Source organism: Haliotis rufescens, unplaced genomic scaffold, assembly GCF_023055435.1.
Source record: "Haliotis rufescens isolate VD_foot unplaced genomic scaffold, xgHalRufe1.0.p SCAF_8, whole genome shotgun sequence".
NCBI classification, from domain to species: Eukaryota; Metazoa; Mollusca; class Gastropoda; order Lepetellida; family Haliotidae; genus Haliotis; species Haliotis rufescens.
The window spans coordinates 20,720,066-20,747,848 of NW_025964372.1; the positions used below are offsets into that span (position 1 = coordinate 20,720,066).

The 27,783-nt window shown below is 43.8% G+C and overlaps 1 protein-coding gene across 8 annotated transcripts in view; it reads left to right on the plus strand.

The window, feature by feature from the left end:
* Positions 1-27,063, plus strand: part of LOC124114146 — a 52,635-nt gene extending 25,572 nt beyond the window's left edge. For 3 of the 8 annotated variants that reach the window (XM_048389503.1, XM_048389500.1, XM_048389504.1), the window contains 13 exons: positions 3,292-3,637; positions 5,255-5,395; positions 5,771-5,988; positions 6,945-7,133; positions 8,316-8,405; positions 9,285-9,384; positions 10,099-10,212; positions 12,533-12,541; positions 14,080-14,220; positions 14,835-14,917; positions 17,025-17,081; positions 19,679-19,738; positions 24,404-27,063. In XM_048389503.1, coding sequence (XP_048245460.1) covers positions 3,292-3,637; positions 5,255-5,395; positions 5,771-5,988; positions 6,945-7,133; positions 8,316-8,405; positions 9,285-9,384; positions 10,099-10,212; positions 12,533-12,541; positions 14,080-14,220; positions 14,835-14,917; positions 17,025-17,081; positions 19,679-19,738; positions 24,404-24,550 — 1,695 coding nt within the window. In that variant the 3' untranslated portion in view covers positions 24,551-27,063. The other 5 variants (XM_048389502.1, XM_048389501.1, XM_048389507.1 and 2 more) reach the window with 5 other exon arrangements.
* The last annotated feature ends 720 nt before the right edge of the window (positions 27,064-27,783 follow it).

The window sequence follows — 27,783 nt, forward strand, 5'->3', positions numbered from 1 at the left end:
ACACACTGGTAGGGAAAGAGTGAGAGATATGATGTACATACATCACACGAGGGCTGCTCTGTACATACACACTGGTAGGAAAAGAGTGAGAGATATGATGTACGTACATCACACGAGGGCTGCTCTGTACATACACACTGGTAGGGAAAGAGTGAGAGATAAGATGTACATACATCACACGAGGGCTGCTCTGTACATACATCACACGAGGGCTGCTCTGTACATACACACTGGTAGGGAAAGAGTGAGAGATATGATGTACATACATCACACGAGGGCTGCTCTGTACATACACACTGGTAGGGAAAGAGTGAGAGATATGATGTACATACATCACACGAGGGCTGCTCTGTACATACACACTGGTAGGGAAAGAGTGAGAGATATGATGTACATACATCACACGAGGGCTGCTCTGTACATACACACTGGTAGGGAAAGAGTGAGAGATATGATGTACATACATCACACGAGGGCTGCTCTGTACATACATCACACGAGGGCTGCTCTGTACATACACACTGGTAGGGAAAGAGTGAGAGATAAGATGTACATACATCACACGAGGGCTGCTCTGTACATACACACTGGTAGGGAAAGAGTGAGAGATATGATGTACATACATCACATGAAGAATGCTCTGTACATACACACTGGTAGGGAAAGAGTGAGAGATATGATGTACATACATCACACGAGGGCTGCTCTGTACATACACACTGGTAGGGAAAGAGTGAGAGATATGATGTACATACATCACACGAGGGCTGCTCTGTACATACACACTGGTAGGGAAAGAGTGAGAGATATGATGTACGTACATCACGCGAAGGCTGCTCTGTACATACACACTGGTAGGGAAAGAGTGAGAGATACGATGTACATACATCACAAGATGGCTGCTCTGTACATACACCACAAGATGGCTGCTCTGTACATACACACTGGTAGGGAAAGAGTGAGAGATAAGATGTACATACATCACACGAGGGCTGCTCTGTACATACACACTGGTAGGAAAAGAGTGAGAGATAAGATGTACATACATCACACGAGGGCTGCTCTGTACATACACACTGGTAGGGAAAGAGTGAGAGATAAGATGTACATACATCACACGAGGGCTGCTCTGTACATACACACTGGTAGGGAAAGAGTGAGAGATAAGATGTACATACATCACACGAGGGCTGCTCTGTACATACACACTGGTAGGGAAAGAGTGAGAGATATGATGTACATACATCACACGAGGGCTGCTCTGTACATACACACTGGTAGGAAAAGAGTGAGAGATAAGATGTACATACATCACACGAGGGCTGCTCTGTACATACACACTGGTAGGGAAAGAGTGAGAGATAAGATGTACATACATCACACGAGGGCTGCTCTGTACATACACACTGGTAGGGAAAGAGTGAGAGATAAGATGTACATACATCACACGAGGGCTGCTCTGTACATACACACTGGTAGGAAAAGAGTGAGAGATATGATGTACATACATCACACGAGGGCTGCTCTGTACATACACACTGGTAGGAAAAGAGTGAGAGATAAGATGTACATACATCACACGAGGGCTGCTCTGTACATACACACTGGTAGGAAAAGAGTGAGAGATAAGATGTACATACATCACACGAGGGCTGCTCTGTACATACACACTGGTAGGGAAAGAGTGAGAGATATGATGTACATACATCACATGAAGAATGCTCTGTACATACACACTGGTAGGGAAAGAGTGAGAGATAAGATGTACATACATCACATGAAGAATGCTCTGTACATACACACTGGTAGGGAAAGAGTGAGAGATAAGATGTACATACATCACACGAGGGCTGCTCTGTACATACACACTGGTAGGAAAAGAGTGAGAGATATGATGTACATACATCACACGAGGGCTGCTCTGTACATACACACTGGTAGGAAAAGAGTGAGAGATAAGATGTACATACATCACACGAGGGCTGCTCTGTACATACACACTGGTAGGGAAAGAGTGAGAGATATGATGTACATACATCACACGAGGGCTGCTCTGTACATACACACTGGTAGGAAAAGAGTGAGAGATAAGATGTACATACATCACACGAGGGCTGCTCTGTACATACACACTGGTAGGGAAAGAGTGAGAGATATGATGTACATACATCACATGAAGAATGCTCTGTACATACACACTGGTAGGAAAAGAGTGAGAGATACGATGTACATACATCACACGAGGGCTGCTCTGTACATACACACTGGTAGGAAAAGAGTGAGAGATATGATGTACATACATCACACGAGGGCTGCTCTGTACATACACACTGGTAGGAAAAGAGTGAGAGATAAGATGTACATACATCACACGAGGGCTGCTCTGTACATACACACTGGTAGGAAAAGAGTGAGAGATATGATGTACATACATCACACGAGGGCTGCTCTGTACATACACACTGGTAGGGAAAGAGTGAGAGATATGATGTACATACATCACATGAAGAATGCTCTGTACATACACACTGGTAGGAAAAGAGTGAGAGATACGATGTACATACATCACATGAAGAATGCTCTGTACATACACACTGGTAGGGAAAGAGTGAGAGATATGATGTACATACATCACACGAGGGCTGCACTGTACATACACACTGGTAGGGAAAGAGTGAGAGATATGATGTACATACATCACATGAAGAATGCTCTGTACATACACACTGGTAGGGAAAGAGTGAGAGATATGATGTACATACATCACACGAGGGCTGCTCTGTACATACACACTGGTAGGGAAAGAGTGAGAGATATGATGTACATACATCACATGAAGAATGCTCTGTACATACACACTGGTAGGGAAAGAGTGAGAGATACGATGTACGTACATCACACGAAGGCTGCTCTGTACATACACACTGGTAGGGAAAGAGTGAGAGATAAGATATACATATATCACACGAAGGCTGCTCTGTACATACACACTGGTAGGAAAAGAGTGAGAGATACGATGTACGTACATCACACGAAGGCTGCTCTGTACATATCTTTCTGTTAAAAATGACAGTTGTTGACATGAGATTGAAGTGCTCAAAATGCCAAGTGTACAGGTCTAAATCTGGTCTTCACACACACCACATGGATACAGTGTATGACCACCATTTGTCTTGTACCCTACCATGATATTACTGAAATATTGCTGAAATGACATCAAATCATCACTTATTAGCAATTACTCAAACTTCTCATTTGAAGTTGGTATTACTCTCGTTCTTTGTTGTGTAGGACGGCTCTATCCAGCCTGTGTCAGGGAACGCTACCCCGGCCATGTTTGGGGGGACAACAGCGAGTAGTGAGAGCGGGGATGTGTACGGCGGCACGGCAGGGGGAGAGTACACAGCTCCCCAGTACAACCAGGATCCAGCCTACCAGCAGTACGGGCAGGACCAGGCCTATCAGCAGTATGGGCAAAATCAGCAACAACTAGAGTACCAGCAGGCCCAGCAGCAAGCAGGGGGGCAGCACACACAGCCATACACAGCAGAAACACACGATGAGCAGACGGCGGAACAGATGCAGCAGATGACAGAACAACAGAACCAATCTGCAGCCCAGTGGCAGAACCAGTATGGTGAGTGTCAAACTGTCAGGGGCTGTTTTAGGTATCAAAAGGACATACAAGAGACTCGTTAGTACTGTAATACCATGGCCTTGTTTCATATTTCTACATGACCTGATGGTTTCAGTGTTGGGGACCCATGAAGATAGGTCTTCAGCAACCCATGCTTGCTGTATAAGGCGTCTGTGCTTGACATTAGAGGCGACTATTGGGATCGGGTGGTCAGGCTCGCTGACTTGGTTTGATGCATGTCATCGTATCCCAATTGCGTAGATTGATGCTGATAATGTTAATCACTGGATTGTCTGGTCCAGACTCGATTATTTACAGACCGCCGTCATATAGCTGGAATATTGCTGAGTGCGGCGTTAAATAACAAACAAACATACAAAATTCAGTGTTGCGTGTTGTACTGTAGCCTGTGTTTCTGTCTGCTCATGTTCTTCCTTGTGGGGTTCTTATGCAGAATGGGTTCCTAGCAACCTATTCCAAACACTTGTGAGTCACTAGCCTGAAATTGTATTGAACTTTGACTTTGGACAATCTCCTTGTGGAGGTTCTTGGCCACTGTATTGTTGTGTTGTGATGAGACTTGTTCCTGTGTGACACAGTTGTGTGGTGATGAAACTCGATCCTTTTGTGTGACAAAGTTGTGTAGTGATGAGACTTGATCCCCTGTGTGACACAGTTGTGTGATGATGAGACTTGATCCCCTTTGTGACACAGTTGTGTGGTGATGAGACTTGTTCCTGTGTGACACAGTTGTGTGGTGATGAGACTTGATCCCCTGTGTGACACAGTTGTGTAGTGATGAGACTTGATCCCCTGTGTGACACAGTTGTGTGATGATGAGACTTGATCCCCTGTGTGACACAGTTGTGTGGTGATGAGACTTGTTCCTGTGTGACACAGTTGTGTGGTGATGAGACTCGATCCTTTTGTGCGACAAAGTTGTGTAGTGATGAGACTTGATCCCCTGTGTGTGACACAGTTGTGTAGTGATGAGACTTGATCCCCTGTGTGACACAGTTGTGTAGTGATGAGACTTGATCCCCTGTGTGACACAGTTGTGTAGTGATGAGACTTGATCCCCTGTGTGACACAGTTGTGTAGTGATGAGACTTGATCCCCTGTGTGTGACACAGTTGTGTAGTGATGAGACTTGATCCCCTGTGTGTGACACAGTTGTGTAGTGATGAGACTTGATCCCCTGTGTGACACAGTTGTGTCGTGATGAGACTTGATCCCCTGTGTGACACAGTTGTGTCGTGATGAGACTTGATCCCCTGTGTGACACAGTTGTGTAGTGATGAGACTTGATCCCCTGTGTGACACAGTTGTGTAGTGATGAGACTTGATCCCCTGTGTGTGACACAGTTGTGTAGTGATGAGACTTGATCCCCTGTGTGTGACACAGTTGTGTAGTGATGAGACTTGATCCCCTGTGTGACACAGTTGTGTAGTGATGAGACTTGATCCCCTGTGTGACACAGTTGTGTCGTGATGAGACTTGATCCCCTGTGTGACACAGTTGTGTAGTGATGAGACTTGATCCCCTGTGTGACACAGTTGTGTAGTGATGAGACTTGATCCCCTGTGTGACACAGTTGTACATGTTGCTGTATTCAGGTTACAACTACGGATATCAGACTGGGGAACAGCAGACTGGAGCCAATTCAGCCAATCAGAACACTGGTTACAATGCTGTTCAGCAGACTGCCACAGAGACAGCCAATCAGAACACTGGTTACAATACAGTACAGCAGACAGGTGAGATGATTGGGAGAAGCAGATTACCTGCTGTAGCACGTGAACCAATGGGCAGACGATGAGAAGTCTGAGTTGCCAAATGTTAGATATCTGTAATCAGGATTTTCATGGAAAATCGACAGCCAATCAGAGTACAGCTTACAATGTGTCATGTAATTTTAGACAGCCACTCATACTACAGCTTGCAAAGTGTGGTGCAGTTTCAGACAGCCAATCATAATACAGCTTGCAATGTGTGGTGCAGTTTCAGACAGCCAATCATAATACAGCTTGCAATGTGTGGTGCAGTTTGAGGCAGCCAATCATACTACAGCTTGCAATGTGTGGTGCAGTTTGAGGCAGCCAGTCATTATGCAATGCATTTTGGGATTGCAGATGGCCAGACCAGCCAGATGTATGGGGGCCAGGTTTACAACCAGCAATATAACCAGGGTTTCGGCCAGGACTACACTGGGTCTGACCGCCTGGCGTCGCAGCGTGGTAGTGTAGTCTCCGCACACAGCGTTGATACAGAGGGGGATCACACTGACGGGGGACAAGACATGCCTGCTGCGCCCTCTTCATCCTTTGACTACTTCGGTGCAGCCACGCAGGTAGGTGTTGCTGTCTGCAGGGCTGTAGGCTTTCACCTTAACATCCAAGAGTGTGTACTTTCCAGGGAGTTTTTGTGTGTTTTTTTATGTTTTTCTTTTATTAACATCGAAACTTCCGAATCGAGGTGGTAAAGAAATGAGACCTCAATCTGTTTAGAAAGCTGACATCTGATTAGCTAAAGTACTGATTCATCCTTCATTTATATTGGTAAAGATCTGATATGAATGAGATTTGGCCTGCAACCCACAGTAAGTGTGCATGCAGAGATGTAAGTCAAAATACAAAATACAGTGAAACTTATTCTTGGTGAACCACAGCAGCATCATAAAAGTAAACTCTTGAGCACATTGAACAGACCCATGAAGATCCGAGTTAGACTATGCTTGGCATAAAAGGAGATTATGGTTGTCATAAGAGACGACTAACGGGAGCGGGTGGTCAGGTTTGCTGACTTGCTTGATGCATGTCATCGTATCCCAATGGCGTGGATCGATGCTGATGATGTCAATCACTGGATTGTCTGGTCCAGACTTATTAATAGTCGGTCGTCTTATAGCTGGAATATTGCTAAGACATTGCTAACAAACAAACAAACAAGCAACATTAAACCACCTCAAGGGTCGGTCGGGTAGCCTAGTGGTTAAAGCGTTCGCTCGTCACGCCGAAGACCCGGGTTCGATTCCCGACATGAGTACAATGTATTAAGCCCATTTTGTTTGTGTCCCCCGCCGTGATATTGCTAGAATATTGCTAAAAGCGGCGTAAAACCATACTCACTCACTCACTAAACCACCTCAATGTCTCTTGGCGTCTAAATGCCACATTTACGTCCCTTTGTCATGCCGACCATCGTGGGTTCGAATCCAAGATTTGCACTGTTTCCAGCTTATTACTGTTGATAGATCCATGTGCAAGAAGGACAGGTTAAAAGACTGTAGTCTCCTTTCTATTCCAGACAAAGATTGTGGCTCCCCCGTCACGGTTCCGCACGACGTCAACGAGTAGTTCCACGGGTGGAGGCCGGCAGCGCACAGTGTCTGAGAGCAGCACTGGTAGTGTGAAGGCTGCGTCATCGTCCATGAAGAAGTCGGCGACTGACAGCAATGTCAAGAAAAACACTGCACTGCTCGGGAAGAAGGAACAAGTGAGTAAACAGATCTTGTCAGGACACAGATATGAGTTGACTGACACTGGCAGGACACAGACATTAGTTGACTGACACAGGCAGGACACAGACATTAGTTGACTGACACAGGCAGGACACAGATATGAGTTGACTGACACAGGCAGGACACAGACATTAGTTGACTGACACAGGCAGGACACAGATATGAGTTGACTGACACAGGCAGGACACTAGCATTAGTTGACTGACACTGGCAGGACACAGACATTAGTTGACTGACACTGGCTGGACACTAACATTAGTTGACTGACACAGGCAGGACACAGATATGAGTTGACTGACACAGGCAGGACACAGATATGAGTTGACTGACACAGGCAGGACACAGACATTAGTTGACTGACACTGGCTGGACACTAACATTAGTTTACTGACACAGGCAGGACACAGACATTAGTTGACTGACACAGGCAGGACACAGATATGAGTTGACTGACACAGGCAGGACACTAGCATTAGTTGACTGACACAGGCAGGACACTAGCATTAGTTGACTGACACAGCCAGGACACAGACCTTAGTTGACTGACACTGGTTGGACACTAACATTAGCTGACCGATGCTATCAGGTCACACACATAAAGCTCTCACATACCATTATTGGTTGTTTCTTGTTTAGCATCACACTTAGCAATGATCCAGCTAATTAAAGATAGCCTATAAATAATCATGTCTTGACTGGAATGTCCAGAGATGTAGATCATGAGCATCAATCTGTGCAATTGGGATATGATGACAAATAGCAATCAAGCAACTGAGACTGATCGTACGACAAGCATACGTTGATGTTGCTGGGGATCTATATTCTTCTTGCATCCCGATGGGTTGTTATAGATAGTCATAGAATTGTAATGGGTCAACTGTATTGTGGCCTTCACCTCGATTCACTACAGTTGCTACCTGTTCACCCAGAGGGTGGCTTGTGTGTGCTGTGTGAGTGAAGGTTTTTCAAATAAACACTTCTTCTTGTGAGAGATAGTAATAGGAATCTAAATACATGTTGGCCATTGATGGATTTGATTGGAATAGTTGGCCTTTAAACAGTATTGTATATATTAGATGTAGGTGTTCCTGAACTCTTCAGGAGTGAAGGAAGATATAAGGAGTGTTGGATGAAATGTTGGCATGTTTCTGTTGCAGCCCAAGAAGAGCAGCGGAGGATGGTTTGGTGGTTGGTTCAATAAACCCAAAAATAAAGATATGCACTTGCCAAAGGATGACAAGCCGGCGGTAGGTTGTCTCATATAGTTGAGTGTATGCAAATGGTTGAGTGTATGTCACATGGTTAAGTGTATGTCATATGGTTGATTGTATGTCACATGGTCGAGTGTATGTCACATGGTTGATTGTATGTCACATGGTTGAGTAGACACCCCTGGTTGAGTGGATACCCCCTGGTTGAGTGGATACCACATGGTTGAGTGGATATCCCATAGTTGAGTGGATACCCCATGGTTGAGTGGATACCCCGTGGTTGAGTGGATACCCCATGGTTGAGTGGATGCCCCATGGTTGAGTGGATGCCCCTGGTTGAGTGGATGCCCATGGTTGAGTGGATACCCCATGGTTGAGTGGATGCCCATGGTTGAGTGGATACCCCATGGTTGAGTGGATACCCCATGGTTGAGTGGATACCCCATGGTTGAGTGGATACCCCATGGTTGAGTGGATGCCCATGGTTGAGTGGATACCCCATGGTTGAGTGGATACCCCATGGTTGAGTGGATACCCCATGGTTGAGTGGATAACCCTTGTTGAGTGGATACCCCATGGTTGAGTGGATACCCTGGTTGAGTGGATACCCCATGGTTGAGTGGATGCCCCATGGTTGAGTGGATAACCCTTGTTGAGTGGATACCCCATGGTTGAGTGGATACCCTGGTTGAGTGGATACCCTGGTTGAGTGGATAACCCTGGTTGAGTGGATACCCCATGGTTGAGTGGATACCCCTGGTTGAGTGTAGGCACGTTGTTCAGTATATGCACTTCCTGTCAAAACAGTGAGGCAGGTAGAAATGAATTTGACCTATCCCAACAGCCATGTGACAGTGTGGAGGCAGCTATTTGAGACTGTATCAAATAATGTCTAATGTGACCTTGTCTTTGCAGATTGTTTGGGATGCGACCAACAAGAAGTGGATTAACACAGATGGCGAAGAAGAAGATGAGAAGCCAGCTCTCCCACCCCCCAAAGACACAGAGTTGATGGGTAAGTACATGCACTGTTTGATGGGCGTGTGGGTATGTTATCTGTGGATGGGTGTGGGTTTGTTGGGTTGGGGTGAGCGGTTGCCAAGAGACACTGAGTTAATGGGTGTGTACATGTTAAAGGAGGGTGTGGGTGTGTACAATCTGTCCTTGAGGACTGTTAAACACAGAGGAAGACACCCTGAGTCCACAAAGCCACACTAATGTAGCAACTGTTGTAGGGCTGGGACGGGTAACTCGGGTACCCGGGTCCGGTGGGTACTGAGTAGGTCCTGGGTACAAACAGGACTACCTAGACCCGTGGTTAATCACGTGATATATTGTTTAATGATAAAAATTATCAAGAACTCTATGGTTACACTACAAGTCACCAATGTTCGCATTTCCTTCTGACTATGCACCCATTCCATCTGATTTTTCATATGGTTGAATAAAGATATAAGTTAATTCGCGTTCAGTGTATGAATGACCAGATTGTTTAATACATGTATCTAAATACATTTTGCCAGGGCTATGCTTATATGTTCCCAATCGGATATGTTGAGACCTCTCCTGAGACCAACACTGGGTACCCGGGTAGGGTCGGGTAATAGAGGGGTGGGTACCCGGGTAGTAAATTTGGACTCGTCCCAGCCCTAAACTGTAGCTACACCTATCCAGAGTATATACATATATGCTAGAGAAGCCCACGTTGACACATATATCTCTGCTGTAGGTAACTCTACTGGCCCACCATCTGCCGCTCCTGCTGCGTCCCTCACTGCAGCAGGGCCGACATCGGCTGGTGCCCCACCCTCCGGCAACCGCTTCTCTCGCAACAAAGGACGAGGTAAGGCCTGCATTTTTAACAGTTTTCAGTAACCATGGTTATAGTGTTGTACAGTGTTCAGTTACCATGGTTGCAGTGTTCAGCACAACATTCATAGGTATGTAGAGCTGTCACTGATAAATATACATTGTGGCTCCCAATGCTATATTGTTGAACATGACTAGAATGATTATACACCTTGAAAATATTTGCCAAATACCAATGTAAATTATTAAACTATTTTGTCAACAATGGTACTACTATTAGAAAGTTTCAGCAATACAATTTAGGTCCGTGAACAGTTGTGTTTAGGAATTCAGTCATTTTAATATAGCATTAACACAATGACAGCCTACAGTAGGCATGTCTCATTAACACATCACTGACAACCTACAGTAGGCCTGTCTCATTAACACATCACTGACAACCTACAGTAGGCATGTCTCATTAACACATCACTGACAACCTACAGTAGGAATGTCTCATTAACACATCACTGACAACCTACAGTAGGCCTGTCTCATTAACACATCACTGACAACCTACAGTAGGCATGTCTCATTAACACATCACTGACAACCTACAGTAGGCATGTCTCATTAACACATCACTGACAACCTACAGTAGGCATGTCTCATTAACACTGTACTGACAACCTACAGTAGGCCTGTCTCATTAACACATCACTGACAACCTAGAGTAGGCATGTCTCATTAACACATCACTGACAACCTACAGTAGGCCTGTCTCATTAACACATCACTGACCGCCTACAGTAGGCATGTCTCATTAACACAGTACTGACAACCTACAGTAGGCATGTCTCATTAACACAGTGAAGACAACCCCACAGAAGGCATGTCTCATTAACAAAGTGAAGACAACCCCACAGTAGGCATGTCTCATTAAGACAGTGAAGACAAACCCACAGTAGGCATGTCTCATTAACACAGTGAAGAGAACCCCACAGTAGGCATGTCTCATTAACACAGTGAAGAGAACCCCACAGTAGGCATGTCTCATTAACACAGCACTGACAACCTACAGTAGGCATGTCTCATTAACACAGTGAAGACAAACCCACAGTAGGCATGTCTCATTAACACAGTGAAGACAACCCCACAGTAGGCATGTCTCATTAACACAGTGAAGAGAACCCCACAGTAGGCATGTCTCATTAACACAGTGAAGAGAACCCCACAGTAGGCCTGTCTCATTAACACATCACTGACAACCTACAGTAGGCATGTCTCATTAACACATCACTGACAACCTACAGTAGGCATGTCTCATTAACACATCACTGACAACCTACAGTAGGCATGTCTCATTAACACTGTACTGACAACCTACAGTAGGCCTGTCTCATTAACACATCACTGACAACCTAGAGTAGGCATGTCTCATTAACACATCACTGACAACCTACAGTAGGCCTGTCTCATTAACACTTCACTGACCGCCTACAGTAGGCATGTCTCATTAACACAGTACTGACAACCTACAGTAGGCATGTCTCATTAACACAGTGAAGACAACCCCACAGAAGGCATGTCTCATTAACAAAGTGAAGACAACCCCACAGTAGGCATGTCTCATTAAGACAGTGAAGACAAACCCACAGTAGGCATGTCTCATTAACACAGTGAAGACAACCCCACAGTAGGCATGTCTCATTAACACAGTGAAGACAACCCCACAGTAGGCATGTCTCATTAACACAGTGAAGACAACCCCACAGTAGGCATGTCTCATTAACACATCACTGACAACCTACAGTAGGCATGTCTCATTAACACAGTGAAGACAACCCCACAGAAGGCATGTCTCATTAACAAAGTGAAGACAACCCCACAGTAGGCATGTCTCATTAAGACAGTGAAGACAAACCCACAGTAGGCATGTCTCATTTTAACACAGTGAAGACAACCCCACAGTAGGCATGTCTCATTAACACAGTGAAGAGAACCCCACAGTAGGCATGTCTCATTAACACAGTGAAGAGAACCCCACAGTAGGCATGTCTCATTAACACAGCACTGACAACCTACAGTAGGCATGTCTCATTAACACAGTGAAGACAAACCCACAGTAGGCATGTCTCATTAACACAGTGAAGACAACCCCACAGTAGGCATGTCTCATTAACACAGTGAAGAGAACCCCACAGTAGGCATGTCTCATTAACACAGTGAAGAGAACCCCACAGTAGGCATGTCTCATTAACACATCACTGACAACCTACAGTAGGCATGTCTCATTAACACAGTGAAGACAACCCCACAGTAGGCATGTCTCATTAACCCCTTACTAACTGTTGAACTCATTGTTTTGTCTTTAGGTGACCTAGGTAAGTTGACAGCCCCAAGAAGACAGTGAGGGACTAGGCAGGGTTTGGAGGAACGACTAGTGCACTTACATATTTAGTATACAAGTAGTTTTACCAGTCAAGGAGTGGTTTTGTGAATATTTGTTTTAAAAGTATACATGCTTTACGGGAAGCCTAAACTTTATATTTCATTATTTTCTTCTATGTATAAGATTAACATATGAGAACATAAGAAGAAAACATTAATTTATTGAAACGAGAACAAAGTACTTAACCCTGTTAAGGATCAGTTTAGATTCTTATTTTGCAGATCTTTTAAGTCAGTACCTTGCAAATTAAAAAAATTAAGCTCACCTTAATTTCATAAATGATTGTCCATAGAACAAGGAAATGAATTGTACCAAACAACGGTACTTGAGTAATGAAATAGGTTCCTCTTGTAACAGCAAACAGTGAATGCATAGAATCACTTGCCGACAGTCATTAGTTAACAGTCGTACAGTTCCCAACCCTACTGGTCCCTGTAGATAGGACCTGAGCCTGGTGTTAGTTCTCCCGATTCTGTCTGACACCTGTAGATAGTTGCTGCTCCTTCTTGCCTCTGTCTTACACTGACATGCTTGACATCCTTTATACAACTTTTACCCAGACTTCCAGGGCTGAATATCACTATCACCAACAGTTAACTGTCTCCATGGTGACTCTGGTTCTTTGTGAAGGTGTTGGTGGCAGGACCTTGTCCCTTTCATGTTGTCTACTGTGTGATGTACGGCACACTGGATGTATACTCATTTGAGTAAGTTTCTTCTGGAATGTCTGGGGGCCCAGGTGGCCCAGTCATCTAAGGCACAATAATTCGCTGTGCAGAGTTGCATCCCTTGGGCACGCCAGAAACCTATGATTGTGGGTTCAAATCCTGATCGTCCTGATTATGTTTCTTGGTTTATCAGCACCATGCTTTTGGACGTGGGTTTCACCAAAGTGGTATATGTCTCAGACCTGCATCACTTTGGGCTTTCCTCCCACATCAAGCTGACACGCTGTGATATAACTGGGCTACAGCTTTAAACCCAACTCACTCAATCACTCACTCACTCTAGAATGTCATCCTGGTTTGAATAGGTACCCAGGGACCATTGCAGGTTATTCAGATCGGATGGACAGGCTCTGTGACCTGATTGCTGTCATTATGTCTCTATGGTGTGGTTCTTTGCCCGTGCTTTCAGTCACAGGTTTGTCTGATCCAGATGCTTTTGTTCAGGTCGCTGTGATGTAGCTGAGACATTGCTGACATTCACTCACTCACTCTTCACTCTTCACTCTGTCATGTGTAGTTTGTTTTGAAGCAGTGATTCAATGAAGTACCTGTACATCGTGATGCCAGTGTCATACGTAGGGTTCTGTATTAAACCAATACAATACCTGTATATACAAGAAAGAAACGTTTCAGTGTTTTATAATGATTTGTAAATACTTTTTGATGAGGAAAGAGACCTTAATTTCAAATTTTTACAAATAAGACCACACAGTCATTCTCACTGTCTCTCCTCCTACTTCAGGTGCCCGGAACCAGTACGTGGATGTCCTGAGCAACAAGACGACGCCAGCAGCGACTGTACCAAGCACCCTCTTCAATGTGATGCCGACGGCTGCGCCGACCACTAACACATCAGCGCAGATCTTCAACCCCACAGGCAGTGGTAGGTGACACTAGAGGGGTGGACATCAAGAGGAGCTGCTATGTATTCAGGGGTTAACTGGGTCTTTCTATTTACTTGGAGACTTTCAGCTTTAGTTTTATTCCCAGGATGAAAATTGGGGATGCAGGTTGACCACTGTGGTCTTATTGATGTGTTGACGTTGGTGATGTGTGCAGCACTTCACTGAATTTATCTTAGGATGCTATTCATTGATGGGGATACCAGTGTTGAAACAGATATATGATTTCGTGTCCCATAGAACTGCATAATACCTGTGCCCATTCTCAAGTTTTATGCATTTAGGACACAGTGTTATGTGTCTGGTAAAACCCTCTTCTATCCCAGAGGACCATGCTTGATAACAAACTGTTGGAGGCCGAGGAGGCTGTCTCTGAGTGTAATAGTAGTGTCTTGTTTATTCAAATATTGTCAATCAATCTCTGGGTATTCTTCGGAAACAACATGATTTCTTGCATGCTACAACGAGTGTTCACTCTTTTTTCCATCCTAATATGGGATGGTGATTTAGGAAAACAAAAAATGTAGCTAGTAGAATGTGTATGTTTTAATCATCAGCAAGATCACCTACTCCAACAATATGTTTCTTTCTTCAGTCTCAACTGAATCTAGTCAACCAGCAGCACCATCTGGTGGTGAGAGTGGCCAGAGCAATCTTCTGGAGCCTCCATCAGGGGAGGTAAGTCTGTCGCTAACAATTAGTTTGGCCTCAAGTTGGTCAGTTCTTTAATTCTGGTTACAACTGACCCTGCATGTATTGTTAATATATTACCTTTGACCCAATGCAGGTTGATCTAGTCTGAGGCATTACTCAGTTTAACAGTGGTACTGTTTCACTATTACAATCTTATTTGCAGCGTTAGAAATTGGCACAAGTCCTATAGTCCTTGCCAAACTGCACAATAGTTAAGGTATCATAAGGACTCGTCGCAATTAGCCCTTTAAAGGGTTTTGCTATGTATTATCATATTAAGGACTAGTGGACAAAAACTGTTAGTTTCTAGCGCTGTATTTGTCTGTTGGACTTGCACCTCAGGGTTGAACACAGCCCTGACTGGTGGCTCCTGGTGTGTTGGACTTGCACCTCAGGGTTGAACACAGCCTTGACTTGTGGCTCCTGGTGTGTTGGACTTGCACCTCAGGGTTGAACACAGCCTTGACTGGTGGCTCCTGGTGTGTTGGACTTGCACCTCAGGGTTGAACACAGCCTTGACTTGTGGCTCCTGGTGTGTTGGACTTGCACCTCAGGGTTGAACACAGCCTTGACTGGTGGCTCCTGGTGTGTTGGACTTGCACCTCAGGGTTGAACACAGCCTTGACTTGTGGCTCCTGGTGTGTTGGACTTGCACCTCAGGGTTGAACACAGCCTTGACTTGTGGCTCCTGGTGTGTTGGACTTGCACCTCAGGGTTGAACACAGCCTTGACTTGTGGCTCCTGGTGTGTTGGACTTGCACCTCATTGTTGAACTCAGCCTTGACTTGTGGCTCCTGGTGTGTTGGACTTGCACCTCAGGGTTGAACACAGCCTTGACGTGTGGCTCCTGGTGTGTTGGACTTGCACCTCAGGGTTGAACACAGCCCTGACTTGTGGCTCCTGGTGTGTTGGACTTGCACCTCAGGGTTGAACACAGCCCTGACTTGTGGCTCCTGGTGTGTTGGACTTGCACCTCAGGGTTGAACACAGCCTTGACTTGTGGCTCCTGGTGTGTTGGACTTGCACCTCAGGGTTGAACTCAGCCTTGACTTGTGGCTCCTGGTGTGTTGGACTTGCACCTCAGGGTTGAACACAGCCTTGATGTGTGGCTCCTGGTGTGTTGGACTTGCACCTCAGGGTTGAACACAGCCCTGACTTGTGGCTCCTTGTGTGTTGGACTTGCACCTCAGGGTTGAACACAGCCTTGACTTGTGGCTCCTGGTGTGTTGGACTTGCACCTCAGGGTTGAACACAGCCCTGACTTGTGGCTCCTGGTGTGTTGGACTTGCACCTCAGGGTTGAACACAGCCTTGACTTGTGGCTCCTGGTGTGTTGGACTTGCACCTCAGGGTTGAACACAGCCCTGACTTGTGGCTCCTTGTGTGTTGGACTTGCACCTCAGGGTTGAACACAGCCCTGACTTGTGGCTCCTTGTGTGTTGGACTTGCACCTCAGGGTTGAACACAGCCTTGACTTGTGGCTCCTGGTGTGTTGGACTTGCACCTCAGGGTTGAACTCAGCCCTGACTTGTGGCTCCTGGTGTGTTGGACTTGCACCTCAGGGTTGAACACAGCCTTGACTTGTGGCTCCTGGTGTGTTGGACTTGCACCTCATTGTTGAACTCAGCCTTGACTTGTGGCTCCTGGTGTGTTGGACTTGCACCTCAGGGTTGAACACAGCCTTGACGTGCAGTTCCTTCCTGTAACAGTAGGAGTCAGAGGCCTCCTTACTGATAGAGGTGGAGGAGAACGTGTATGTATACCTTCAGATGAGGGTATATCAGAGCGGAACACAGAACCCTTTGCTGGCCAGAAGATGTAACATGGGGAATGGTTGCCATGGCTAAGGAGTATTGTAAGAACCTTGCTCTCTGTCCTGGATGAATGGTCATACTGGCAGAGCGGATTTCTCTGTTATGTAACAAGTGACTGGCTGCCTTTATGAAGCTGTGATATTGCTGATAAGGCATAAAACACTGACATCGTTCAGTCACTCGGAGAGAAGTATGATGCTGTACACATCAAGTACAGCCACATCCTGTTTCCTAGCACCCCTTTATAGTGGCAACTTATTCTGTTGTTCCCTCCTGCAGCCCCAGCAGCATCACTACAACTACAACAACAATGGTCACAGCGTCACCGACAGCCAAGTAATCACCAACTTTTTCCTTGTAGGACACTTGTTTTGTTAGAATCTACAGATTCTAGTCTGTGGCCCCACCCCAAACCCAGCAGTACAAGCCCTAGTCTGTAGCCCCACCCCCAAACCCAGCACTACAAGCCCTAGTCTGTTGCCCCACCCCAAAACCCAGCACTACAAGCCCCAGTCTGTTGCCCCACCCTCAAACCCAGCACTACAAGCTCTAGTCTGTTGCCCCACCCCCAAACCCAGCACTACAAGCTCTAGTCTGTTGCCCCACCCCCATACCCAGCAGTACAAGCCCCAGTCTGTTGCCCCACCCCCAAACCCAGCATTACAAGCCCCAGTCTGTTGCCCCACCCCCAAACCCAGCGTTACAAGCCCTAGTCTGTTACCCCACCCCCATACCCAGCAGTACAAGCTCTAGTCTGTTACCCCACTCCAAACCAACTATTACAAGCCTGAGTCTGTTGCCCCACCCCCAAACCCAGCACTACAAGCCCAAGTCTGTTGCCCCACCCCAAAACCCAGCACTACAAGCCCCAGTCTGTTGCCCCTTCCCAAACCCTGCACTATACTGCAGGCCTCAATATGATGTTCCACCCAAATTTCAGCACTACAGACCCCGGTCTGCCCCATCCTAAACCTAACACTACACTTCAGACCAACCCCAAACTTTACAACCCACTGTGATATGATACTGAGCCCCTTGAATATCTTGTTAGTACTTGTTTCTAGTCTCTTGAGTTTTCAGATCGGTTGTCGTCATCTTAAAATAGACATTATGTTGGTTCAGTCAACTCTGTTCTTTTGTTCTGTACGTCAGATCCAGGTAGAAATCATTTTCATTTTCATCCATTTTCATTTTGTGTTGTATTTGCCTTGTCCAGGGTCTGGTCAGGGGAGAACATGCATGTGGGATTTCCTTCTGGCAGCTGTCACCTCACACCACTTCTGTCTAGATATCATTGTGCATCCTTGTCATAGAGTGAGATCTATGAGTATTAAGAGCACAGCAGTGAGATCTATGAGTGTTGGGGGCACAGCAGTGAGATCAATGTGTCTTGGGGGCACAGTAGTGAGATCTATGTGTATGGAGGTCACAGCAGTGAGATCTATGTGTATTGGGGGCACAGCAGTGAGACCAATGTGTATTGAGGGCACAGTAGTGAGATCTATGTGTAATGACTGCACAGCAGTGAGGTCTATGTGTATTTGGGGCACAGTAGTGAGATCTATGTGTATTGGGGGCACAGTAGTGAGATCAATGTGTAATGACTGCACAGCAGTGAGATCTATGTGTATTTGGGGCACAGTAGTGAGATCTATGTGTATTGGGGGCACAGTAGTGAGATCAATGTGTAATGACTGCACAGCAGTGAGATCTATGAGTTTGGGGGGCACAGCATTGAGATCAATGCGTATTGAGGGCACAGTTGTGAGATCAATGCGTATTGGGGCCACAGCAGTGAGATCAATGCGTATTGAGGGCACAGTAATGAGATCTTTGTGTATTGAGGGCACAGTAGTGAGATCTTTGTGTATTGTGGGCACAGCATTGAGATCTATGGGTATTGTGGGCACAGCAGTGAGATCTATGTGTATTGGGGGCACAGCAGTGAGATCATTGTGCAGATTTTCTGCTTGTCAAGGGTAATGCCAGATGTAAAATGTCATTGAAGAATGGTTCATCACACTGCAGGATGTTGTTGTATTAACTACATGTATTCTGTGACTGGTTGATGACTCATTGTAGATCTTCTTGTTACTTGAATAAGGTGATACTTATTCCTTGGAAACAACCACAGCTGAATTTTTACAAAATGAATCACACAAGCAGACCTTATAGTGGTGCCTGGTGACATCCCCTGTGTAGTGACAGAAACACTTCATAAGAGTCTTTGACTTGAGGTAGCCACCAAGTATTTAGGTTAAAAATATGAAAAGGAAGAGAATATATGGATGTCAACTTCTTTATTATGAGGAACACAACGTTTTGGAGTATATCAATTCACCTGATCAAGGAGTAAGCATATACTCCGAAATGTTGTGTTCCTCATAATAAAGAAGTTGACATCCATATACTCTCTTCCTTGTGTGTATCACTTCTAAATGCCTTTTCAAAGACCTAAAAATATGATGCCTAACGTAAAACTCATAATGAATGGTGCCAAGCCTAGAAGCTGCCATGACGTCTAGAAGTGACAGCTGCCAAACTCCCTTGCCTCAATCATCTTCATTTCATGCTGTGTTGTTTTGCTCAGTTGTTTGCATGCCTTTGTTCCGTGATTAGATGATGCTTTCCTAGTTGTTGAGTTTTTGGCATTTTGTTGGTTTCAATGTTTTGTAATCTTTAAAATGGCAGGATAGGCAGGTAAATTATAATGGATGAGGTGACCATTTTGTAATCAGTGAAAGAAACATTGATATAAATAAGAAAATTAAACCTGTTTTATGCTTGTTGGTAGGCATTGTCAGACTGCATGTCTCTTGAACATGAATTACTAATCCATAAAATCAAGAGGAAGTTTGTAATCATAACCTGTTGGAACTCAAATTGGTATTTGTAGTGTAGTGCTTATGTAACTATGGGAGGTTTTCTTGCAGTTGTCGCGATCAAGTTCAATGAGTTCTCTCTCGCGGGAAGTCCAGCAGTTTACGACCCAGGTAATATGTCCGCCAACTGGCTGACTGTGTTGTACGCCTCGTATCACACACTGTGTCGTAGTAGTCATCTGTAAACACTGGTTACTAACAACTTGTACTACTCTCCTACTGACCAGACTATAGCGTCTTGTATACTGCCACTGTGTATAACTATATACATGTAGCTACACTTTGCTGCTCTGATGGAATGAAATTTGAAGCAGGATATTTGATGATTTGATATTTAGTCATATTGAAGAAAAACCTTTTCCAACAATTAATCAAGCTTTCTAGAAAATGAGCTGGACAATAGCTAGTGCCTAAAAATAAATTAACTGTGAATTGTTTTAAACGGATAAAAGCTGAAATATTTGTTGTATGAAGGGGGATAACTCTTTAAGCATTACTGATCAGTGAAGCTTGTTATGGCCACTGAGCATGCCAAGGTATAAGACTAACCTGTAACAGGCTTTTGTTACCAACTAAGGTTTGCCTGCTATGGAGTACACACTCTAGATTCACAACCGAGGCAGTGTTAAGTGTTGGATATTATGAAGTGAGATATATTGAAATGTATCGAAATGTTACAGTAAGTTTGGTTATTTACATAATTTCTGAGTTTAAAAGGACTTTTACATGAGTCCATTGCCTAATTTCAGTAACCTTTTAAATTCATGTCATTAAAAACAGATATAAAATTCTTTCAAAAAGATGCAAAGGTTTGGAATTTTTTTTTGAAACGAATACTAAGCCTAATATACCATTCTGGTGAATATGATTAATCAGATGTATGAGGTATATGAGTTGTGTACTCCCCAGGGAGCTGAGAATGACACTTGAAAGCACAGTGATCATTTGATTTGGGTAATAATGATTACCGTATTTGACATAATAAGCGCCCAGGGCGCTCTCAAAATTAGAAATAGGGGGCTCTTATTGGTAACTCCGTAGTAAAAAGTGTTTTGTTCTTGTCCGGTTATTTAAACGCGTTTTGGGGGCCTAAATATGTTTGTATCCTAAATGTGTTTGAAATACCATATTCGATATAATAAGCGCCCAGGGCGCTCTCAAAATTAGAAATGGGGGGGGGGCTCTAGATCTTATTAGAATATTATTTTGGTGAAAAAGAACAGAGTTCAAAGAGCGTAAATTTCGGGGTTTATGCTGAAATGTTTATAAACGACAGATATATTTTTCCAGAATTTAATTGCCCATAATTAAGGGTGTATATAACAAACGTATTATGCACGAATAAATAGCCTTTTGTACATTTATCAATCGGAAGGGATGCTGATTAGGATTATTCACTAGCCAGTATATTAACAAATATAGCCGTGGGCGCTTATTAGAGCGGGGCGCTTATTACGTCGAATACAGTATATGATTTTAATGAGCATACCAGCATTTTTATTATTATTATTATTATTATTATTATTATTATTATTATTATTATGGCCACGGTAGACTGTGATTTGGCATCTCCAGACTTAAGGTGCACTTGGTGTGTTGATCTTGTGTGGAACAAAAGCCTGTGGTTTGTTTGAGGATGTGCAGGAGTATGGAGTTTCATCCTTTCAGAATCCAGCCTGTACCTGTCTCTGTATCTGATTACAGCATCTGTAGCATCCCTGTCTGTGTCTCTATATGTGTAATCACTAACACCAGACACTGCTTGTGAGGATGTTTGTGCGGTCGTTGTAGCTGCCAGTCCAGCATACTGCATGTTTTGCCATAACTGTCATCATCTCTCCGGTGTGTGTGCTTGCGTTTACCAGCATTATACCTTCAAGTCTACAGATTTGCATCCAACAGCTCTCAGAATGTATGTCGATATGTCCTCACATTGTTGATACAATTATGTGTATAACAGGTATGTAATCGGTATGTATCCAAACTGCGTGGATCGATGCTCATGATGTCAATCACTGGATTGTCTGGTCCAGACTCGATTATTTGCAGACCGCCGTCATATAGCTGGAATATTGCGTTAAACAACAAACAACAACATATATCGCTATATGTTCTCTAAAAACCTTAGCTGGTTGTAAGAGGTGATCAAATCAATCAGGGGTTAGACTTTGTGACTTGGTTGATTGTGTGTCAACATACATACCCTGATAGTGTGGATCGTTGCTCAAAATATCAATCACTGGATTTTCTGGTCCAGACTTGATTTTTTTACAGGCTGTTGTTATATAGCTGGAATATTGTTAAGTGCAGCATTATACAACAAACACAACCACAGATTGTGTAACAGGTATCATGTATATCGATATATATCCACAAAAGATTGTGTAATAGATATCATCATGTATATCAATATATAGCCTAACAACCACAGCGTGTAACAGTAATATACATTAATATGATATATCCTTCCAATTGCCACAGGTTGTGTGACAGTTGTCAAATATATCTGTATATGCTGTCACATTGTCTGTTTCCACTTGAGGAGGAGGTATGTTCTATTATTCTGAAATGGAGATTGGTTGGTGAAAATGGTTGCTAAGTATGGCCAGTTCTTTGATAACTGATCAGCTGAATGACGCCAATGTTCGTGACGAATGTTCGACAGGGTTTGATTTAGCTATTTAAAACATGCACCAGTTCAAACTCTTATTGAATAGTGCAAGCTAGTATTTGGGTCTACATGCAACAAGTACATGTAAAACAAATTCAAATTTGTGTCTGACTTACCCTTACTTTTCAACCCAACAACTTTTTTTTAAATCACTCAATACCTTTAAATGTACCATGCTACACCACTAACCCCTGTGTTTTGTGTAATTTGTCAGGCTTTCTTGGGCTTGTCATCAAACCGTGGATCATCAAACACATGTTCTTTTACATTTTACAGCAAAACATCATTATTTTATGTAAAATTGTGATACAGTTGCCAGAGATCCGAGATTTTATGTACTGTAAATCGTGAAATTTATGCATCTTCAAAAGAAAGAGACCACTGAACCCTAGCCAAAAATGCGACTCAATATGAATGCGACACCCCCTCCTCTCAAGCACCAGTAGATTTCTATCTAAAGATGTCCTCAGTCAGGTTTAGAATCCTCACCTTAATCCAACCTTGCATTAATCCAATCACACACCAAATAGCACCGCTTATTAGCGCTGAGTAAAGTACTTCTGCAAAAACAATACATGCGCGCTGGCTCGTGTCGGCCTTTGACGCAGTCGCAAAGAACAAGGGGTGGCGTCTGTCTGGACTTGTAGGTGTGATCAGTGATGACATAAGTGAGTAGAACCCCAGCAGTAACAATTCACAGGACGTAATTAGTGTTTGAATGACATTGTTTATATACTTTATATACAAGTGCTGCTCAATAAACAGTGGTGTGGAATACATCAGCGTATGTCTAAGTTGGTATTTTTGCTATCCAAAATGTGTTATTGTTGATATAAATGCGATGTTTAAAAATGCGAGCCAAGACCACTCGCATTTTTTTTCGGATCTAATTCACGCTCGCGTTACTTTCACGATTTACAGTATTTAGACTAGTTTTCGATTGTGATAACATTATGCAACCTGGTTTTGTCCGGTGCAATTAGGTTTTCTTGTCAACATGCACCTGTTGCAAGTAATATCAAGTTCCTTAAATTGAACCCTGTTCTTCATGTTCTCTATGTTCAATTCTATCTTTAAAACTAGTTTGTGTGCTCCTAAACTTTGCAGGGTTCACATTGGTTGACAGTGGCATGCAACCCATTCACTGACATGCTTTCTCTATAGTAACAATAGGCACAGAGTAACAGTGTGGTATTTCATGGACACATGGTTGTAGGCAGAGCATGTAGCAAGGCAGTGTGGCAGCATGGTAGTGTGTCAGCATGGTAGTGTGTCAGCACGGTAGTGGACACACAAAGTAGTGGAGCTGCAGTAGATGCATGCTTCGACAGCACACTCATTGGCAGCTACATTATTGTCATCTTCACCTACACCGACATCATAATCATCATCACTATCATTTCCCTCATCAGTTTCAGTATCATATTTTCTGTATTCAGGTGTAAAACATGAAGATTTTAATGTTTGCTTTTATGCAGTAATGTAGTCCACTTGTCTCACATCCTGGTGTTTGTGCAAAGCTCAGGCAAGAGAGGATTATCCATTACATCCAATGGGAGAAGAAACCTAGATGCTTCTCCATGCATTGTACACCTAGGTGATGGTTGCTTGAAAGGTCTCAAGTCTCCGGTGATCACTGATTCCTGGTCTGTGATCAGTGTCAAGATTCACCAAGTGACAAAACCCAGCAGTGTCTTCATGATTGCATTGATGGTATGAGAGAGGCCTTGTTAATCTTGATATATAAAGTTTCAATATTGGGTTCAATAGATTTCTTCAGCAGTGATTCACTGACCTGTGTAGAGCTACAGTGATGAGAGTTTCACAGTGTCTCCAACTGCTGGGCTGTTATTTGTCTGATGCCTGTCAACATAATCCCTTCTTCAACACTGACTGGGCAACCCCAGTGTTGGTGTTGCTCAATTGGATGAGTATTGCTCCTACGTATGTGTTATTCATATTATGCCTGTCACTGTCTCCCTCCCTGTTTCTTACTTCGTTCTACACTTAGTGGGCATCCCTATGTAGGTGTGGAGGCAGGCAAGTGCTACACCTGTGTTTGTTATGTTTGTAATGTTTATGTAATGCCTGTCTGTATGTTTCAGCCGGACTCTGCCGCGGGCGCCACCACCAACCCGATCCTGTTCAACCCTGCCCAGTTTCAGGGTGCCCAACCCCAGGTTCAACAGCCCGCTGCTGCCACCAACCGACCTCGGTACGGACAGCGGAGACAGTACCCCAAGAAGACATAGAACTCCAATATGGACACACTTAAACACCCCCAAACCATTAAACTTTGTTAAAACATCGGTGCCGAAAACACTTAAACAATACCCAAAGACTGTACCTTTGAATGTAAAGGTATGGAGTGAGTGATTCAGCCAGTTTGCAGAGATCAGTGGGATATGAGTTGTATATTCCTGCAAAATGGACTCCAGACTGCCTGGTTTCAATCAATAGCTAGATTACAACACCATCCTGTTCCTCTATGTGTCATACAAATAACCATAGCTGTATTAGTTCACTCTCGCCAAAAAATGGACAGAAGGGAGATGTGGATGTTCCTGACCACTTCCTGTATCAGGTCACTTCCTGTATCAGGTCACTTCCTGTTTCAGATCAGCTCCTGTTGCAGGTCACTTCCTGTTTCAGATCAACTCCTATTGCAGGTCAATTCCTGTAACAGGACACTTCCTGTGTTAGGTCAATTCCTGTTGCAGGTCACTCCTAGTTTCATGTCACTTCCTGGTGAAGGTATCTTATTGTTCCCCTTCATATTCTATCTCCATGTGCCCTGCCCACCTCATGTTCTCACCATGTGACCCAGACTACAGCAAATATAATGACACTGAGGGTAAGTCTCATACATGTTATACTTCATCCAAAAAGAACTGATCTCGGACTCGTATTAATTAGTCCCATCGTGATAACTGACACCTTCGGACCTGTATCTAGTCGACTGCTGCAGATTCCAAGGACGTCGTTGTTGCAGAAGAATCCACGACAGCTGTCTCAGCAAACAACCACATGTTCCAGAATCTCCTGATAGGCAGCGTCACATACAGTGTGTGAAATAGTTTCCTATGAGCCAAATGGAAAGCTTGTCCAAATTGTTGCCATCTCATCAGAGCAGCCACAAACCCTTAACCATCAACTACTGACTTCACTTATTCATACTGCAGGGTGCCCAGACGCCACCCGCTTATTTGAAGCATACTTAACATTTATACATTAGACAAAATGCTTAGTCAAGACATGCCCCCTGCTTTCCCAAAAGCTTTGTAGGTGTGAGGTGAAGGCTTATGCTGCTGGCAACAGGCAGAGGAAGAAGCTAGCTGGTCTTCAGGAAGCTATTCACACACTGGTTACATGATGTCTGTGTAACAGGGCAATCATCTGTGAGATCACAGTGCTAACTTTCTTGTGTGTAAGGGGGGCACCACATCATAGCATTACCCATGTGCTATGTATATTTTAAAAGTTACCAGCCCTTCTGTTGCAGTTGAATCTTGAAAATGTTCTGCAGACATGTTTGTGCCCTTGTTGTCATGGTGATCTCTGCTGATATTGTCTGGGGATATGTAGAGAACTAGTTTCACTGTGGAGGAATGACTCTGAGGATACTCTGTGTGAAAGTATGAAAGTGATATGACCCTCTGTGTTGTCTTGAGTGTAGCTGTGGGCCACTTGTTCACCCCATGATGACTAAATATAGGAATTTTCACCAAATTAACAGAAACATTTCAGGGGCATTAATGTTGAAAATTGTTCTGCCATTGTTTTTGTTTGGTTTTAGAATCTGTATTTATCTTGTGGGGAAATGCTTTTTGGGTCTTTGTGCTGTGTAATTACTGTTTCAAGAAAGCAAAGAATAGTATTTATTTGTCTTTAGAAGGTGATGTATCTGATGGAAAACAGGAATTAGTGTGACCAAGATTTAGATTTGAAATGGATCGTGAAGATGAGTCATTTTTGCTTCAATATTCAGCTATGACAGCTGCAATTCTTGATAACATTTGGAAGCAAGGTTAAGAAGCAAAGACGTTTACATTTTCGTAGACATTAACTTCTTACATAGTGTGTGCTGACTGTATTCAGATAAGTAAAAGGGTCTAATTAGATGTCGATGTGCCTTCGGGATAAGTCAGACCGAGTTGAATGTATTTTGAGAATTTCTATTCCAGTTTGGCTGCATTTAAACTAGAGATCTACATGTTTTGCATGGTAACCAGTGGACAATCGTATGAATTTATTAATGTCTGTGCATTAGATGATTCACTGAATTATTGTTTAAAGGGAATACTAAGGACACCTATTTTGTATTGATTTATAACTGTGTGTCCTTGCTCGCGGCTTGACTGGAGCTATGTGGAAGACGAGGATGACTGGAGAATGATGAGTTTGATGTTTTTGTGCCATTGGATAGTAGTTAGACCTCACCTTTCTATGTGTACATACCTCACGACAGTGTTGGTGAAAGGTGTTAAATATCCCTGTAGTGATATATTATGTATGATTGTACATGGTATGTTATGTATATCGTGTGATTGTAAATGGTTAAGTGTGTATATTGAAACAATTGTACAGTGTTGTGAGAAGTATTCAGATCCTATTTTCATGTATTTAAAACGCGACACGTGATGAGAATGCTTAGTATGTGTTTCAATCCTGACTCTGATGTGGCGTCAAAAGCCAGAACAATACACAGGAAGATGCATTCAAATACTTGTTATATGTTTTTTGAAAGAATAAATGCATTAAAGACTGTTGGAGTTGCAGACCACATCCTTGATAATCTAGTGAGTAATATCTCCATTCTATTTGGATAAGTACCCTGGTGCCATTCGCCACCATACCTTTGTTTTGAGTCCAGATTGGAAATGTGCCACTCTAATAATAGCCGCCCAATCAGATTACACTCATGAGCGAGAGAAAACGTGTGTTAAGTTACCGATAAGACAGGGTAGATTGTGACGTCAGTTTCAAAACCATGAGGGGGCAGGGTGGCACAGTCGTCTAAGGCGCCGCGATTCACTGTGCAGAGTTGCGTCCCTTGGGCAAGCCAGAAACCTATGATTGTGGGTTCAAATCCCGGTTCGCCACGATTATGTTTGTAGGTTTGTCAGCACCATACCAGTGCTCGTGGGTTTCACCGAATGGGTAAACGTGTGAGACCCGCATCAATTCGGGCTTTCCTCCCATATTAAGCTGACACGCCGTGATATAACTGGAATACTGTTGAAAGCCGCGTTAAACCCAACTCACTCACTCAAAACCATGAACCGTTATATGGTCTCTACTTAAACGAGACTTTAGCTGATGGTTCCAATGTTTGTGTCCTGATTGAATGGATATGTGATTCACTGGATAATCAATGATGCATACAGGAAAAACAACAGTGAGCAATACACATGAGATGATGTAAGCATTGGATGTTAATAGAAGACGGCGCATCTAGACCGAGTGGTGACAGGAAGAGATGGAC